Consider the following 19,572-nt stretch of genomic DNA (forward strand, 5'->3'; position numbering starts at 1 on the left):
GATGATGAAAAGAGATATGGCTCTTGCCCAAAATTTATTATTTTCTCTAGAAAAATTTGATGATTGGAAAATTCGCGTGCAGGTACATTTATCTGCACTACATGATGAAATATGGGAAGTAATCACTAATGGTCCAATTGAAATCTTGCAAGTAAACACTGCATCCGTACAAACAAGTGATACACCACAGTATGTTCCAAAGCCTAAAGTGGAATGGACTCGTGAAGATAGAACACGAAATAACTTGAACAATATTGCCAAGGATATTTTGTTCAAATCTATCGATGATACGATATTCCCAAAGGTTCGAAAATGCCAATCAGCAAAAGAAGTTTGGGAGACACTCATCCAAATTGGTGAAGGAGACGAACAGGAAAAGGATAATAAACTCACCATAGCATTAAAGAAATTTGAGGATTTCAAAATGCTAAGCGGCGAGAATATTACCGACATGGAAACAAGATTTGCTAAAATCTTGGGAGAAATTAATGATCTTGGAAAAGACATTAATCAAAAGGAAATCTCACTCAAAATCCTACGTGGTTTACCGTTAAGTTGGGACATGAAAGTCACTGCCATGCGTGATCATAGAGATCTAAAGACTCTATCAACTGATAAGCTTTTTAGTGATCTAAAAGCCTATGAGTTTGAAATGAAGTCAAGGACGGAGGAAGAACACGAAGAAAAGAACAACGCACTAGTTTCCGAACAACCGTCCACGTCAAGGTCAGTTGATAATAGTGAATTATTAAATAACGAAAACTTTGCTTTGTTTGTCAGGAAATTCAAGAGGTTCATGAGGAAAAACAATCACAAAAGTTTTCCTAAAGCAAGCAAATCACGAAGGCATAAAAAGGAAACCTTGGAGGACAATTCGAATTTATGCTACAACTGTAGAAAACCTGGACACTTTATGGCCGAATGTCCTTATCCCAAGGTAAGCAAAAATCAATCTAACACCATGCAGGAGGAAACCAAAGTCAAGGATAGGAGATTCAACAAGAAAGACAAAAGAAAAGCTCTTATCAGTGATCCACTAGAAACAAGTGAGTCTGAGGAATCTTCTAGCAACGAAACTGACAGCTCTATAGATGATAATTCACTATTTAGAATGAGCATGTCAAGCAATTCAAATAGTGAAGATCTATGTCTTATGGCACACGAAACAGATGATGATGAGGTAACTTCTAAATCTTTTGATTCTGTAAGTTCATCTTTTTCTAAAGAGTCTATCTTTCATATGATGAAGGATTGTCAAACCATGATGGACACTTACTCGCAAATCAAGGAGCGCAATAATTTACTGATTCTTGAAAAAGATCAACTAAATGAAAAATTGCAAAATACTCTATCTGAGATACGAGACTTGAACGACGAAAATATTCGACTTCAAGAAGAGTGTAAATCAAGGGAAGTGAGAGAACACAACCTAAGGGAAGTTATAGCAACATTTACTCATTCATCCAAAATAATGGATAAAATGGTAAATATGCAAAAATCCTCAGGAGATAAAACCGGACTTGGTTATGATCCATCGTGTTCTCAAGCCTCCGAGAAATTGACCAATTCTACTACTGCTTTAAATAATAAAGTTCAAGTAGTAAAATTTGTAAAAGGTCAAGATAGCACAATGAGACAAGGAATTGGTTATCAAGCTAATGCCAAAAATGTTACTGCAAGGCCGAAGCCTCAAAGAAAATTTAATTCGCCAATGCAGTCAAATAATAGGCAAAAGTTTGTTCCTAAATGGAAAAATACCAATGAGTCGAGTGCACAAAGTCCTCATAGGAAAACAGGAAGAACTCCGAGAATTGGGGCAGGGAGACTTTATCCCTCTGAACAAGATTGGTTTGATGATATTAAACCATGCACTAAGTCCAGATTTAATGCCTTTCATAGGCTGAAACAAATCTCTTCCCAAGTGCCAAAAGATCGAGTCAATTTTCAAAACCCGGCACCAAAACCTTTTTCGAAAATTAGGTATGATTATAATGTTTTCAATGGTTACGAATCACCTAATCTTGGATCAATAAGAACTAGGTGGATTTGGATACCAAAAAGGACTAACACTCAAGGACCCAAATTAAGTTGGGTACCTAAAAATGCATAAACTGTTTGCAGGAAATTTGGTACTTCGATAGTGGATGCTCTAGACACATGACTGGAAATAAATCTAGTCTTGTGGATTTTAAATATATCGAAGGACCAAAAGTTGTGTTTGGAGGAAATGATCGATATGGTACAACCAAAGGAATAGGAACAGTATCCCGCAATGGTCTAAAAATAGAGACGTATCCTATGTTGAAGGATTAAAATTCAACTTGCTGAGCACAAGTCAATTTTGCGATAAAGGCTATCTTGTGGAGTTTTTCAAAGACAAGTGTCAAGTGAAGAACGGATCCACAGACGAGATTGTTCTAGAAGGAATCAGAAAGAAAAATATGTATGTTGTAGACTGGAGCACAACCAAAGACTCTGTGTGTCTTGTTGCAAACAACTCAAGCAATATGGGTTGGGAATGGCACAAAAAGTCGAGTCATCTCAACTTCAAAACCATTAACAAGCTCGTGACGAGAAATCTAGTCAAAGGACTGCCCAACATCACCTACAGAAAGGATCAGATTTGCGATGCATGTCAAAAGGGAAAACAAGTCAAATCATCCTTCAAGACAAAAACACACGAATCAAGTCAAAGACCTCTTAGTCTACTACATATGGATCAATTTGATCCTGTGGAGCTAGTAAGTATGAGTGGTAAGAAATATACTCTTGTTGTTGTTGATGATTTTTCCAGGTACACATGGACGATATTTCTCCAAAAGAAAAATGAAGTAGAGAAGAAGCTACCAGAACTTCTCAAACAACTTCAAAATGAAAAGGAAGTCAACATTGTCAAAATTCGTACCGATAGAGGAACAGAGTTTGTGAATAGCGTAATTCAAAATTACTGCAATACTCAAGGAATTATGCATCAACTATCAGCCGCAAGAACTCCACAACAAAACGGAGTTGCCGAAAGGAGAAATCGAACGCTAAAAGAAGCCGCACGAGTAATGATAGCAGCAGCCGAGCTACCTAAACACTTTTGGGCCGAAGCAATCAATACTGCTTGCTATACCCAAAACAGAAGTCTAATCTACAAGTTGCACGACAAGACACCTTATGAATTGTGGAAAGGGAGAAAACCTAACCTTAGTTATTTTCATTCATTTGGTTGCAAATGTTTTGTTCTTAATAATGGCAAAATCTATCTAAGAACATTTGATCAACGTGCAGATGAAGCAATATTCTTAGGATATTCTTCCACCAGCAAAGCATTCAGAGTACTAAATAAGTCAACAATGGTGGTTGAAGAATCCATTCATGTCGTATTTGATGAATTCTCGAAAAGCAAGGAATCTCCAACATTTGGTATCAATGTTCCTAAACACGTAGATAATGCTAATGAAATTTCTGAAGATATTTTGCAGGGAAATAGCAATCTAAACTACTCCGGAACAGAAACCGATGTGGAAGATGATATAAGGGAAGAAGTAAGGAAATGTGTTGGGGTTGGAGTTGGAACTAATAGTGAAGATCAACGAATGGATCAAACCGCAAATCCAAATCCTTCCACTTCACACGAACCCTCTACTTCTCAAAGCAATTTTCAACTGGATTTGAAGTGGCTAAGAAATCATCCACAACATCAAATCATTGGAGATATTCATGATGGCGTGAGAACTAGATCCGCATTACAAGAAACCCTATTTTCATGTTTTCTTTCTCAGGTTGAACCGAAGGACGTAGATGAAGCTTTAAAAGATCCTAGTTGCATTGAAGCAATGCAAGAAGAGCTAAATTAGTTTGAACGCAACGATGTGTGGGAGCTTGTTTCAAGACCATCTAATCACAACGTGATTGGAACAAAATGGGTCTTTAGAAATAAAGCAAATAAAGATGGAATCGTTGTTAGGAATAAAGCAAGGCTAGTCGCAAAGGGCTACTCACAAGAAGAAGGAATAGATTTTGATGAGACATTTGCCCCGGTTGCAAGATTGGAAGCAATAAGAATTTTTCTAGCCTTTGCAGCTTACAAGAATTTTACAGTCTATCAAATGGACGTAAAAAGTGCATTCTTAAATGGCCTACTCGAAGAAGAAGTATATGTTGAGCAACCTCCAGGTTTCGAGGTAAAAGGTAATGTTGATAAGGTCTATAAACTAAAGAAGGCATTATATGGGTTAAAACAAGCACCGAGAGCTTGGTATGACACCCTATCAATGTTCTTAATTAGTTGTGGGTTTACCAAAGGCCTTGTTGACAAAACCTTATTTAAAATTCAAGAAAATGATCATATATTATTAGTACAAATTTATGTTGATGATATTATTTTTGGAAGTACTAATAAATTATTATGTGAGAAATTTTCTAAGCTCATGCAGAACAAGTTTGAAATGAGCATGATGGAAGAGCTAAACTACTTCCTTGGACTGCAAGTAAAACAACTGAAGGAAGGAATACTCATAAATCAGGCCAAATACACCAAAGATCTTATTAAAAGATTCGGTCAAGAAGGAAAGAGTTCAATGAAAATTCCAATGAGCACATCAGTCAAATTAGACAAAGACGATGAAGGCAAAGATGTTGACGAGACGCAATATCGAGGAATGATTGGATCTTTATTATATCTCACTGCGAGTAGACCCGATATATCCTACTCAGTGGGTGTATGTGCAAGATTCCAATCTAAGCCAAAAGAAAGTCATCTACTTGCCATCAAGAAGATTATCCGATATCTTAAAGGAACCATTAATGTTGGATTATGGTATCCTAAAGAAGGAAATTTTGAACTAACCGGTTTTTCAGATGCAGATTTTGCAGGGTGCAAAATTGATAGAAAAAGTACCTCAGGAACGTGCCAGTTCTTAGGGGGAAGGTTAGTTTCATGGTTTAGCAAGAAGCAAAACTCCATTGCAACAAGCACACCGAAGCCGAATATATCGCTGCAGGGAGTTGTTGCGCACAGATTCTATAGATGAAGCAACAATTAAAAGATTATGGAGTCAATTGCAATGAAGTTAGTATTTTCTGTGATAATACTAGCGCCATAGCAATTTCTCAAAACCCAGTACTTCATTCAAGAACGAAGCACATTGATGTCCGACACCATTTCATACGAGATCACGTTGAGAAGAAAGACATCAAAATCGATCACGTACCAACAGAAAATCAACTAGCAGATATTCTGACAAAGCCTTTGTGCGAATCACGATTTATCACTCTAAGGCATGAGTTGGGCATGATCGAAATGAACTAAGTATCACATTCTCTATCCTTAAGCTCAATTTGTTTAATTTAATTTTGGTTATTGTGTTTATTTTATTTGTCACGTACCTATATGTGTTAATTGCATAATTATTTGCGTTAATTGTGTTTTTGCATGCTATGTGATTTTGTGTTAATTAAAATGCAATTTTTTTTATTAAAAGTTTTTTTATTTTTTTTTTAAAAAAATTCGTATCTTATGACTTAATTCTTAAGGTTATCTTATGCATATTTTTTTAATCAAGCTTGTACGTGTCTAATGTGAAAGTTTTTATAAATTTTTACCCTACTCACTAGCATAGCCATCTGTAAGTCATAGAGTTTTTACCTGGCACATGTAAATTTTACCTTGGAAAATGGTTTGTCTTGTTTGCATAACACATTGATTTTGTGTCAATGAATGAAATTTATTGTGCATCTACCCCATTGAATTTGGTTGATCTAATCATTATCTCTTTTTGACAAAATATTTTTGCATGTCTTTTATGCATGTATCTAATTCATCTGAGATATCCTTGAGCTGAACATTTTTCATACTCAATAAATTGACCAAATTACCCTCAATTTTCAAACCCCACTAAGCTTATCATTAAGGGTATTTTCGTCCATCTAGCCCTAAAAGACTTACACGACCCTTCCCTTTCCAAACAAACCCAATTTCAAAACTCTTCTCTTCTTCTCTCTCTTTTACGAGAACTCCATAGCCGAACTCCTCAAAACCTCTCATTCTCACAAAACTTTGATACCCACTCCAAAATAACTTCAAAAATGGCATCCTCAAGTAGAAAATCATCCAAGAACACACAACCCACGGAGAAAGTCAACACGGGACATCTCCTCGACCCAACCGATTTCAAAGGTGTGTGTACAAATCTAGTTCTTGCTCAAGAGATTTTGGATGGATTGGAGAAATGTGGTCTACAAAAGGTTTGCATGTTTCGTTATATGAGTATTTTTGATGATGAAGCATTTGATTTTTTCAAGCATGCTAAAATGAGAAATAATGTGATTAAATCTTCTGTGAATGGTGTGAGAGTATCTGTTGATCATAATGATATTAGGGAGTTGTTTGATTTTTCTAAGCATGATATTACTCTGGATAATTATTATTTTGATCAGTTTGAGTTTTGGACAAAAGTTCGAATTAAGGACAGTTTGAATGTACCAAAATATTCTGGGAGGAAGTCCGAATTGTTCAAATGGGAATTTTGTAAACTTGTTGAAGTTCTTGCCAAGTGTGTTTTGTGTAAATTAGGTGGATTTGATAAGTCTACTTTGCAAATAGCAAGTATGATACATGCTGTGATTCATGGAAAGAAACTAGATTGGAGTAAAGTGATTTTCAACCGATTGATTACCATGGTGAATGGAGAAGAAAAGCCTAGTTATGGTCTTATGATTGGTGAACTTTTGAGGAGAAAAGGCATCAAGATGAAGGATAGGAAACCAATTCTCTCTAGTAAATATTTGTTTCGAATAAATGTTAAAAGAGAAAGGGTAGAAGGAGATGTTCATGAAGAAGATGATGATGTTCCACTAAGCCATGTCTTTAGGAAGAAAAGAACCCCAAGAGTTGAGATTAGGGATGAGGATGTGGCTGCTGGAGATGATACAGTTGCTGTTGAGGAACAAAATGTGTAAGACTTTCCCGTATAATATATATTATATATTATGGGTCTTACTTATGTGGTGCAAGTGGACTAGGCCCATTAAGTAATTGGTTGGGTTGGACCTTTAGGTTTATGTCTTATATCCACCAATGTGCCTATATAAAGCTTGTATTGATGGGATACAAGATACATGAATATTATATGGTACTCATACTACTCAGAAAATACCAGTACACCATCTAGGGTTCTGAGTCAAGTATGAGACAAAATGGCTAACCATATTCTGCAGATCTACCGTTCAAGAGGCAATACAAGGATATCAACTATGGCTGGAGATCTACAGTGCTTCCGCTTCCGCTACTACGAGTTAAGTTTCTCGTAGATTATACTTTGTATATTTAGATCTCACATTTGGTATCAGAGCCTTTATCAATCTCTGCCTGGTTGATTGTTTTGCCTAAAAACAATATTTATTTTTAATATACATTAAGATTTTGTATATGTTTTTTTGGACTGTTGAAAATTATTTTTCGGCATAATTCAACACGATATTTTTTTAATTTCATTTGGATTTCGAAATTATATACATACATCGTGATTTTTATTATTATTGTTATTATTTTTTTTTTCTTCTTTTGGTTCGCCGGTGTTTGGACTCCGGTCGTCGTTGCGGTGGGTGGCATTGCGGCTTGGTCACTGGCGTCGACGAAGACACAGCGGCGACGGTGGCTGCAACTAGCGCCATTGGGCGCTTTGTGGGAGGCCACGGTTTCGTTCACACTTTCCGGGCGACGACAAGACTTGAAGTCGTGGGCAGTGGATGGCTCGGCGGACCACGGTGTCGGTGGACTAGGGTTGCAAAGAGGAGAAACGGTGGTGATGAAGCTTGGTTTCCGGCGAACCGAGATTTCTACTTTTCCTCGTGCGGTTTTGGCGTTGCGCAGAGGTGAGATATGGCGGAGGTGGGCTGATCCCTCTCCTTCAGGCTGAACCACGGCGCGTTCTCCTGTCCGTAAGGTTGTCGGCGGTGGCACGGTCTTGCCGGCGATGCATTGGAAGAAGGACGAATGGCCTGGCTGTCGGCGGTGGCGCTGATTTCTGGTGATGTTGGAAGAAGATGAGTACGCGTACAGTGTGGACGTCTGGTACATTTCCTTATTTGCTTAATAAAATGCAATTACCTTTGTTTTTTTTCTTACCATATGTTTTATTTGCCAATTATTAGGTAATTACATATTAATTTGGTAAATGGTATTATTTAGTTTATTATTACCATATTTATATTACCTAATTTAATATTGTATATTATTTTGGCAAATGGTAAGTGTATGGTAATTGCTTGCTTTTGGATGATGCCCTTTATTTTGCTCTTAATTTTGGCATTAATTCATAATTAAATTATTATTCAACTTTAGGCAAATATTAAGTTTTAAATTTGCTATTTGAATTTTAATTGAATATTAAGATGCATATTAAATTGTCTGAAGTATTGCAATTTATTCAGAATTTATGGGTTAATATATATTAATATGTAAAAATTCAAGCATGTTATGTGTATTCATAAATTATTTTATTATAATTGTACATTCATAAAAGCATGCATTAAAGTTGGATTAACATATTATTAACTCATAGTCTCTATATTAAATGTCATTCAATTTTAGGATCCTTAGGCCAATATTTGATATTATGGTCTATTAAGACAGCTTGTTTGGTTTCTCATTTAATTTTGAGCATATCTTAGTCCTATATTTTACTTAGGACTTTAAAACCTATTTTGAACAAGCTATTTGGGACCTATATTGGGTCATTAAAGTATGGATCCCACCATTATTGAGTGATATTTTAATAATAATTATAGCTATTTTATTTTGACTTATAACATGTTTATTATGGTAATAATATTAATTATTATGCATAACATGTTCACTAAGTCTTAATTATTACTGACTACCATATTTTGGCAATGGTATTCATTGTTGGTAATAATATTAAGTTTGGATATATTTCAGACCATTTTATATTCATGTCACAACTCACTTGGACCATTGAGTTTATGGGTCTAATTTGAGTGATTAAGGGCTATAATTATTATCTTGGGTCTATTTATGAGCCATTAAGATTTAAGGTTTAAATTATTATTTTGGCCATTAAGAATTACAACTATTGTTTAAGTTGATTATATTTTTTAATCTATCAACAGTTTTCAGGGCCTTAATAATAATATTAATTCCTTTAATAATATAGTAAGCAATATAGTTGGTATATTGCCTTTACAATGGTAATTTGATTATTACCATAATTTCAGTCTCCCTAAAAGACATTATAGTCTTGATTAATTATTATGTGGTATTATGAGATTGGCATTCAGTATTCCCTTAATTATAATTTTGCCATTTATTAAGTTATATTTGGCATTATTAATTATTATTATTATTAAGTTTAGGGGCTAATCTCGTTTATTACCTTTCATAGTAATTATTATTTCTTGGTAATCTATTATGTTTGGAAAGATTACCTATTTACTGTTTATTATTACGTGACGTTGCATTGATGTTACTGACGATGAAGATGGGAGAATTATAGCACTATGGGAGATGCAATTTGCATCATTAAGGTTAGTCATTAAGTTTTATCATTATTTATTTTTGGTAATTAGTACTATAGTTATAGTTTGACTGCTATAATTTTTAAATTGCCACATTTTATTTCCTTAAGAAAAATGAAAACATTAAAGAAGGTATATTACCATACTTTGGTTGTTATTACCAAATATTAATGGTGATTATAAGGTTATTTATTACCATTAATATTTTAATGATAACATTATTATTATGGTTTATTTATGAATCCTGAATTGTTTCCAATTATGTTTATGTGGCAATGCTTCAAATGAGAATTTTTTTTTTAAGGCAACTGACTATTGCCATTATTGTACATTTATTCCGTAATTCATTTATTAGTCTTTGAATTATGATTAATGTTATTGCCCATATTTGGTTAAGTATGAATAAATGAATATTTGGTGTATTTTTCATACTCTTTAGATTGTTTTATGCATTTGATCACATTATGTGTATAATATTGAGTTTAATTATGCAATTAGGTTTTGTGAGATTTTGATTTACAAATGACAACATATCATTTTTGTTTGACATTGTTAGAATTTGTAAAAATTCAGTTATTTCTCATAAATTTGATCTTTATGCGTTAAACATTTTGTCATGGGCTTACAGTTTAAAATTTCAAAGATTTTTTTTGAAATCTCATATTGTAAATTGCTTTTAATTTATGCAATTTGTTTGGAATATATGAGTTTAATGTTTAATTTTATGCATATTTGTCCTAAGCATAATATTCTTTTTTAAATTATGCAATTTTGTCTTATTATGCCTTTAGAAATGCATAAATTTAGGATGGAATTATATTAGTTCCTAATTAAGTTGGACTAATGCATAAACTTTAGTTGCGGTAGTGCCTGAATTTAAGCACGTTTAGTCCGTTAATTTAGTTCATCAATTTAAAGCCTTATCCTTAGGTGAATCTACAATCTTTAGATCATCCAAACGATTTTACTTCAAACATGAGAACGCATGACTTAGGAAAGTTTCTTGGGGAGGAATACTAGTTCTATGGCCCTGGCTTAAAAGACTTGTTGCTACTAGTCCCCTTGCGACGCTACTCTGTCTAAGGGGTTGGTATTTAACCGAGCTTCGTCTCGACCAACTTTCCTGGGAGTATACCTAATAATTGTCTATCATGTGTTGGTTTAATTTGTTTGTTAGGCTTTAAATTCTCTTTTTGCCAAGTGATTACAATTTTAGATTAATTAAAGAGTAGCCACAACATCTTTAATTTACTAAAATTGTCTAAGGTTTAAATTACATAAAGATGGCAATGATAATTGTCTAGTGATCTTATAATTTTAATGAGTTGGGGAGTAGCCACAGCATCCTTAATCAGTTAAAATTATATATTAAGCATTTTATCTTGATCACATACAGTTTTCGGCATATCATTTGTGATTAATTGTATGTAATATGGTGAAATTTAGCCCACAGGCAATTTCGTTATATTTGTATAGTTAATCAGGATGAAATACTGGACTACGGTCATAATTTAGCCCACAGGCAATTATGTATCGGAATGTAGTTTAGTAGTTTTATCAGTGATGATAGAAATAAATCAATTTTATTTACTTTATAGTTATTTGTAAATAATTCCCATCTCTATCATAAAGTTTAATTTTATGATGTAAACTTTAGATCATATTTCTTAATTTACCCACAGGGATTAAGGAAAGGAACATGATTTCTTAAGTTTTTATCATAATAGTTGTAATGAATCTTATTGAGTAAAACTTTAGCCTACAGGCAAGTTTTATGTCACTTGATTCTTCAACTTATTTGATAATTGTTTCATCATAAAATTTCAGTTGGATCTAATTGAGTAAAACTTTAGCCCACAGGCAAGATTTATGTCACTAGATTCTTCTGTCTATTTAGTAATTGAGATAACATATTATCATAAGGGTTTAGTTGGATTTAATAGAATTAAAACTTTAGCACATAGGCAAGTTTTATGTCAATAAATCCTTTAACCCATTAGGTAATAATTTTATCACAATTTCTTAGAATTTATAAATTTAGTTCAATTTCATGGTTTGCATTGGCAAAACATGTATCCAGTCACTTCCCAAAATTTAGCCGCCTTTATTAATTGCTTCACGAACTTACTTGGTTATTTGGATCAACTATAGTAAGTTATGTGATGTGATATACCTCTTTTGGATTCCAAGATTAAAATGTACCTTTTAAGCCAAATTCTAACTTGGTTTTGGAAGGTGTGTTTTATTATTTTAGTATGTCCAACTAGTGGTGGGGAATTAATATCTTCATTATTTAGTTGGACTTTAATTGGAATCAAAAATTGATTATTTAGTATGTCCAACTAATGGTGGGGAATTATGTCTTCATTTGTTAGTTGGTCAAAATCAATTACGAGTACGTATATCATTAATTTTGCTAAAGAATATCTTAATCAGTGAGAGTGATCATTTAGAAAAAGATCATTAAGATACTCCATTAAAGATTTTGGATTTAATTCGCTTCATACATCCTATATTGGATTGTATGTCAAACAATAAGTCCAAAAGATTCCACAAGTATTAATCATGTATTTGTTCATATAAATTCATATTGATTGTGCAACATATTTATGAAGATGTTGTAACAATATTGAGGAGTTTATTAGAACAAAACATATAACTTGTGGTGCACTGTTAAGTAATAAATTCTTCAGCATTTAATAGTCTTTAGTTTCTTCAAAATTGATCCTGGGCCATTTTAGTTTGTAAGGCTCAAGACAATTTCGAGAAACATAAAAGTAATACTCATAATGTTCAGTTCATTTTGAGGTGGACCTTAAAGATTATTTGGGAAGTTATGGTGTATGTTTAAGATTCCAAATTTATGTACTTAGAGTTTTGGTTTATTGCCTAAGTTATTGGAATGCTTCTGTGACTTAACTATCTTTTTGCTATGTTGATGAGTGGGAGTGACAAATGTGTCAACTCCAAGCTCTTAGCCGTTAGAGGTAGTACTTATGTTAACTTATAAAGAAGTTATGGAATATATAGTTAGCATTATGCTAATTAAGAGATCTCTACTTAAGGCATGCTTTTAAAGATATTAGAGATCATACAGTGTACTCTTTTGTACAATTTGGATGGTTTTCTCTCTTAAGTTGCGCATATATATTTTATTTTGAGAAACATCCCTTAAGGTACCAAGAATAAACATTGGGTTTGTTCATAAAGGATTCAAGTTGGGGAATCAAATATGCATGTGATCATAGGAGATATTACTCACTTATTCAGTAGAGGACATATTATTATGATTCGTGTGTTTTGTTCTTTAATGCGAATTGTGCTAGTACTTGCACCAAGTGGGAGACTGTAAGACTTTCCCGTATAATATATATTATATATTATGGGTCTTACTTATGTGGTGCAAGTGGACTAGGCCCATTAAGTAATTGGTTGGGTTGGACCTTTAGGTTTATGTCTTATATCCACCAATGTGCCTATATAAAGCTTGTATTGATGGGATACAAGATACATGAATATTATATGGTACTCATACTACTCAGAAAATATCAGTACACCATCTAGGGTTCTGAGTCAAGTATGAGACAAAACGGCTAACCATATTCTGCAGATCTACCGTTCAAGAGGCAATACAAGGATATCAACTATGGCTGGAGATCTACAGTGCTTCCGCTTCCGCTACTACGAGTTAAGTTTCTCGTAGATTATACTTTGTATATTTAGATCTCACAAAATGAAGTCTTGGACACTGCCAACACCATCCGGGCAGATGAAAATGAAGAAATCCAAGAAGAAGAAGCAGGGGATGATGCAGGGGATGACCAGGGAGATGACACTGTGGATGACCTTGTGGCAGATTTGGATTCTCACTTTGTGGCAGATTTGAACACTGATTTGGATATGGTGGCTGATGAACCAGTGTTACCAGCTGACTTAGGGGCAGATCCAGAGGCCAAGGAAGGAGAACAACAAGAAGATGTTGAGATGGATGAACAAGCAAATGAGGATGAAGTTCAAAAGAATGATGATGAACATGTTGGTGTTGATATTCTGGATGATCATTCGAATGAAGATGAAAGGATCAACAAAAATGATGAAGCTAAAAGTTCTAATGTTGAAGTGATCAAGGCCTTGAAGGAGCTAAAAGAGGCCATTGGAGCACGTGATGAAAATTCTAACACAACAATTGTTGAATTTTTGAATTCATTTGTTGACAGGTTAACGGTTGCCCTTGAAGAGGAAAGAAGTGCTCAAGCCAATCTTGAGAAGTCTCACCATTCCGACAACATGATGCACAAGATTAGGCATGAAAAGCTGCTTTTCAAAGTGTGCGTGGAAGTTGAGGATCTCCTAAGATCAATTGAAAAGATTGACACACATGGAGATGATATTCGAATGATCAAGAAAGAGCTATCCATAATTAAGGATTTTCTCCAAGGAATGGCTAACACGACTTTGCGTACCGACTCGGTGGTCAAGGAAATTGTGACATTATCCAAGAAGGGCACGGACATGGTTAAGTCCATTTTTGATGACACCAAAAAGGGGGAAAGAGAACAACCCTCTCATTTTGGTGGTGGATTTGGACATGGTGGACAAGGTTCAGGCAGTTCGGGCCGTGTATACCTTCAGGGGGAAGGAAGCTCACCGAATGAAGATGTCATTGCATCATTTGCCGCACTCGTACCGAATGTGGACGAACTAAAGGAAGGAAGAAGCATTTTCGAATGTGCCAAGTGGTACACTAGAAATGTTTTTCCAACAACCAAGGGAGATGTACGTGGAGCTTTTTCATGCTATATCAAAGGACAAGTGAATCAATTATATTATCATGCTAATTGCAAAGGTAACTTCATTAAGCTAAGAGCTAGAGTCAATAGCATGATTGAACCATGAAAATGTTTGATATTTAAATATATTTTGCTAAGTATGTAATATGGCTTGTTGAACTTTGATGCAATTAATCTATATTTTATCTAGTCATATTTTATTTAGCTTTATGCTTTTTAATTTTTAGACACAGTTTAGTATTGTAAATACAATTTGAGGGAAGAAAACAAAGTGACAAAAAGAAATTAAAATCAAACCTAAAAAATTGCAACCTCTTTTACATGTCTAAAAGTAAAAAGTCCTTAGGTCAAAATAAAATAAAAGAAAGAAAAATAAAAGATTATTCTTTTGACTGGACTAAGCCAAAATGATCGGGTATAGGTTTTGACATCATCAAAAAGGGGGAATTTGTTAGGAATAAATTGTAATAGTTTTGATGAGCCAAATTTGTATTTTTAGAACCCCCTATTTTATTTTGAGTCTAGTTGTCTATTAGCCTAAGTCCCAAGTCAAGCCATAAAAGTCTACGAATTCTTAGCAAAATATACTTATCCAGAATGTTACTATTTGAGATTTATTTACCTTAGAAAACAACAAAGGATGAAGTGGTGAAGTGGATAAGGAACAAGGTGATTAAAGTCAGAGGTCATGGGTTTGACACTTAATCTTTACATTTTTATGTAAGAGATAAAGTAGGGGACGACGAAGGGGCTGATGGGGACGACCAAGGGGCAGACTCGGATTAATCTACGAATTAATGTAAAATGCTACTAAAGGCATTCTGGGAATAAAGATTAAATCCAGAAATATTAACTAATGAGTTAATATGGTGTAGTAGTACAAGCTTGGAAGATAGATCTAATTGGGCTTGTGTTCAAATCTCATTAGAAGCATATTATTTAAAGATGACACTTGTTGGGTGCATGCTACAATGTGGACACATGTCATGCTAAGTTGACTACAAGTTTGGAAGCTTGTGGACATGATAAGGAAGATGCACGTGAATTCTTCTACATATCTTCTTTCTCATTTAAATATCTTGCTATGAAATCTCAAATAATTTCAGAAGAAGAAATGGACGAAAGAGGGTTGAATGTAGCTTTGTGCAAGACACTACCCTGTTGAGTGTAGCTTTGTGCGAGACACTCGTGGTTGCTGAGTGTAGCTGTGTGCGAGACGCTCGGTGGTGCTAAGTGTAGCTGGGTGCAAGACACTTAGTTGGTGTAGGAGTATAGCTTTGTGCAAGATACTCGGGAGTATAGCTTTGTGCAAGATACTCGGGAGTATAGTTTTGTGCGAGATACTCGGGATTGAGTGTAGCTGTGTGCAAAACACTCGGTAAGTGCCTGTGTGCACTTGATTCACTATTTGTATCTGGGTGAACGAGATAGTGAATTTCCTCCTTGGAGTGAAAGGAGAAGAGTGGACTAGGAGGATTACACCACCTCTGAACCACTATAAATTGCCTCTCTCTCATTTACTTACTGCTTTATTTATTATTGCATGCATACTAACCCATTTACTATTCGTCTTATTCATTTATCTTATTGATTGGGTTATGTGACTTTACAAGTGCATGCAGACACAATTCCATTTGGATTCATTCATTGATTCGCACGTGACATTGCATACATATTGAGTGAACCATCTCTTAAATATTTTGTTGTCTTGCATGTTGAATATTTGACTGACCCATCTTATATTGTGCAAAATTATTCATCTGGGTTTAGTAGTTTTCACGTATGCATGTGAGCATAAATTTGCATACTGATTATTTGAGCCATACCAAGCATATCCATCATATTGCATGTGATATATCTCTTTGATTTTACGTAACACTTGGTTGTTTTAATTATTCCGCTGCGCATCTAAGTTTCATATCTTGTTACTTAGAGTTGAAATTACCAAACTGTTATTAATTGTGAAAAAGTTTAAAAAGTCTATTCACCCCCCCCCCCCCTCTAGACTTTTTACCACCCTATCGGGACCAACATTATGTCATATTGTGGGAGACGCTTTGGCTGAGAGAAACGCAACTGGGGATGACGTGGTGAGAGAGTACATCCCGGCGTGACTTGGACCTCTAAGAAGAATCTCTCGGGTGATACGATCCTTCACAAGAAAATGGGTAGGGTGAAATTCAAAATAAACATCATTGTCACGGGTGAATTTATGGACAGACAGTAGGGAGGCATGCAATTTGGGAACATGCAAGACACTATTTAGGGACAGTGACCGAGACTTGGAAAAGAAATTTAAAGAACCTGTGTTATGAATGGGGAGTGCTGAACCATCACCCACACGCAACGCCTCGTCCCCGGTGTATTGCTCAACATTACTTAACGTTGTTGCATTTGGAGTTGCATGAGCATTCGCACCCGTGTCCGGGAACCAGACGTTGGAAAACGGGGCAGTATTGTAGTCGTCCTGCGGTTGATGCGAGACCATGTGGGGCTGGGGCATTGGGACTGCAGGCTGTCCGGCGACCATCCTTTGACCGGAAACATCAACAAAGCGCCGGTAACACGTTAGAGCAGTGTGTCCAGGGCCGTCGCAAATTTCGCAACGAACCCCAGCGCGACCTCGTCCTCTTCCACCGTCGCCCCGGTGACCTCTGTTGTTGCGCCCACGACCTCGCCCAGCGTTTGAATACGGCTGGGACTACTGAGCCACCATGATCGTCGGTGTAGCGGGCGGTGGTGGCAACGTCTCATCTGGAAACGGATACTGATGAGTTGCTAAAAGATCGGCAACCTCTAGAATCGTAAGAGGGGAGCTTTTCGTCGTGAGGGATGCAACAAGGCCGCGGTATTCCGGCCGAAGTCCACGGAAAACATGCAGGTTCTGCTCATCCAGGCTGATAGGGCGTCCAGCTTGAGCAAGCTGCTCAACTAGAACCTGCGCCTTACCGAGATATACAGCCGGAGATGAGTCACCTTGCTGAAGACCTTGTAACTGAGACAGCAGGCTGAGCGACAGGGAGCGAGAAACAGAACCCGACGCCGTCTCCACGGCAACCCAGACAGCGCGAGACGTGGAGTGACCGATGGCTAGATAAAGTACCTCCTCCGTCATGGATGAAATGAGCATGCTGAGTATTGATTGATCCTGTTGGATCCATATGGCATGACTCAGATTCAGAACAGGCGTGGCAGTCGACGAAGCTGCGAGGAACACCGGTGGACACTGATGGGTGCCATCAACGTACCCATACAAGCTTTGGCTACGCAGGAAGGGAACGAGTTGGGCTTTCCAGAAAAGGAAATTCGAAGAAGACAACTTGAGGGTGACGTAGTGGTGCGCTTGTTGGAGCATGGAGGACGAACGTTGCTCGGAGACGGTGACAGCCGCTGCTGAGCCGTCTGTGGAAGTGTTCGCCGTAGCCGGGAGGGAGGTATTGTCATTTGTGGCCATAGGATCGGGAGTGACTAACTGATACCAGATGAAGTTTATAATATATTGATTATCCAAAAGCAAGGGAATACAACGCTATTTATACAGAAGAGGTTAACAAAGAAATAGATCACCACTCCTTATTAGTCACTAACTACACATAAAAGTCTAACCACAAACTAACTGCCTAATAAGGTTAATATTGCATTCGATCAATTTTAAACAAAAGACAAATTACGCAGTTCATTAAGGATTTGATATTCTTAATGTGTAATATAAGATCTCTTGAATCATATATCCGTAAAAGTTCCATTGAAAGTCTAATAGCTTTAACAAAAATTCAAAACTTTAATTTTACAACTTCTCAACAACCTCATTAAAAATTTATATTGTCCAAAACTCACTAGATTTCTCTCATTTTCTCCCTATAAGTACATAAAGTTAGTACAATTATTTCAATTAGAACAACCAAATAATGTTTTTAATTTACTTTTCCTTATTAATATGTTAAAAATCTTTTTAATAAAGGTAGCTGGAATAGCTCAGTTGGCTAGAGTATTTAGATGTTAACCACAAGGTCGGAGGTTCAAGCCCTCCTTCTAGCGATGAATTTGAAGAATTTAATAACTATGATTATATTTCGTATGGAAATGCAAATACATAAAAACTACTATAATGGGCTCAATTTTCAAAACGTGACAAAAAAACATGGCTTTCAAAGAGGAAAAAGGCAGGTAACCAGAATTAATTTAGGGTGACATTGATAATTGGCATATTTGTGAGGGAAATCAATTACAAATTTTCGTTCATTAATCAACACCGAACTTATCAATTACAAATTTTCGTTCATTAATCAACACCGAAGTCATATCAAATTTTTCTGGTTCATGTTTTTTGCAGAATTTATGCTAAGCAAATTATTTTTACTATTTTTTTTATCACATGTTCTTATATTATTATTATTATTATTATTATTATTATTATTATTATTATTATTATTATTATTGTTGTTGTTGTTGTTGTTGTTGTTGTTGTTGTTGTGTTGTTGTTGTTGTTGTTGTTGTTATTATTATTATTATTATTATTATTATTATTATTATTATTATATTATTATTATTATTATTATTATTATTATTATTATTATTATTATTATTATTATTATTATATTGTTATTATTATTATTATTATTATTATTATTATTATTATTATTATTATTATTATTATTATTATTATTATTATTATTTTAAAAGTTTTGTATTGGTAACTTGTTTTTGTTATCTAATTTTTTTTACCTGTGTTGTAATTGATAAATCTACTACACACACACACACACCCACCCACACACACACTCACACACACACACACATACACACACACATACACATACAAACACTAATAAAAGCCAATAAAGTTAAGCCTTAAAAGCAAACTAAAATACCTCAGTCAAATTGTTTGATTAAATGATTGAAGCAAATTTAGGGTCAGTTTTTTTTTTTTTTCTGTTTTTACGTTTAATTAATTTTCTTCTAATTATTTACAACAAAATTTAATATATAATTTATGCTTTTTGCATTATTCCGAACCAGCTAAATTCTAAAATACACAATACCACATCATCAAAACCCTAAACCCTAATCCCTAAATAACTAAATCGATCCCTGGCAAAAATAAAAATTAAAAAAATCAAATCCTAAAACCTTAAACCATTACCCCTAAGACTCAAACCCTTTTCTCAAAACCTAGGTCACTAAAGCCAAGACAAGCTCTAAACCTCTTATCCAAAGCCCGGGTGCACAACTTGTTGTTACAATTTACACAGTCAAT

General features: G+C 35.1%; 1 protein-coding gene and 1 non-coding gene across 2 annotated transcripts; one reads left to right on the plus strand and one right to left on the minus strand.

The window, feature by feature from the left end:
• Window positions 1-17,016: 17,016 nt before the first annotated feature.
• Window positions 17,017-17,769, minus strand: LOC109175113. The gene has a single exon (XM_019324362.1). The coding sequence runs from the start codon at window positions 17,767-17,769 to the stop codon at window positions 17,017-17,019; it is 753 nt and encodes a 250-aa protein (XP_019179907.1).
• Window positions 17,770-18,279: 510 nt separating this feature from the next.
• Window positions 18,280-18,353, plus strand: TRNAN-GUU. Its single transcript has one exon. It is a non-coding gene; the product is annotated as a tRNA-Asn (tRNA).
• Window positions 18,354-19,572: the final 1,219 nt, after the last annotated feature.

The sequence above is a fragment of the Ipomoea nil genome, unplaced genomic scaffold, assembly GCF_001879475.1.
Source record: "Ipomoea nil cultivar Tokyo-kokei standard unplaced genomic scaffold, Asagao_1.1 scaffold0684, whole genome shotgun sequence".
NCBI lineage: Eukaryota > Viridiplantae > Streptophyta > Magnoliopsida > Solanales > Convolvulaceae > Ipomoea > Ipomoea nil.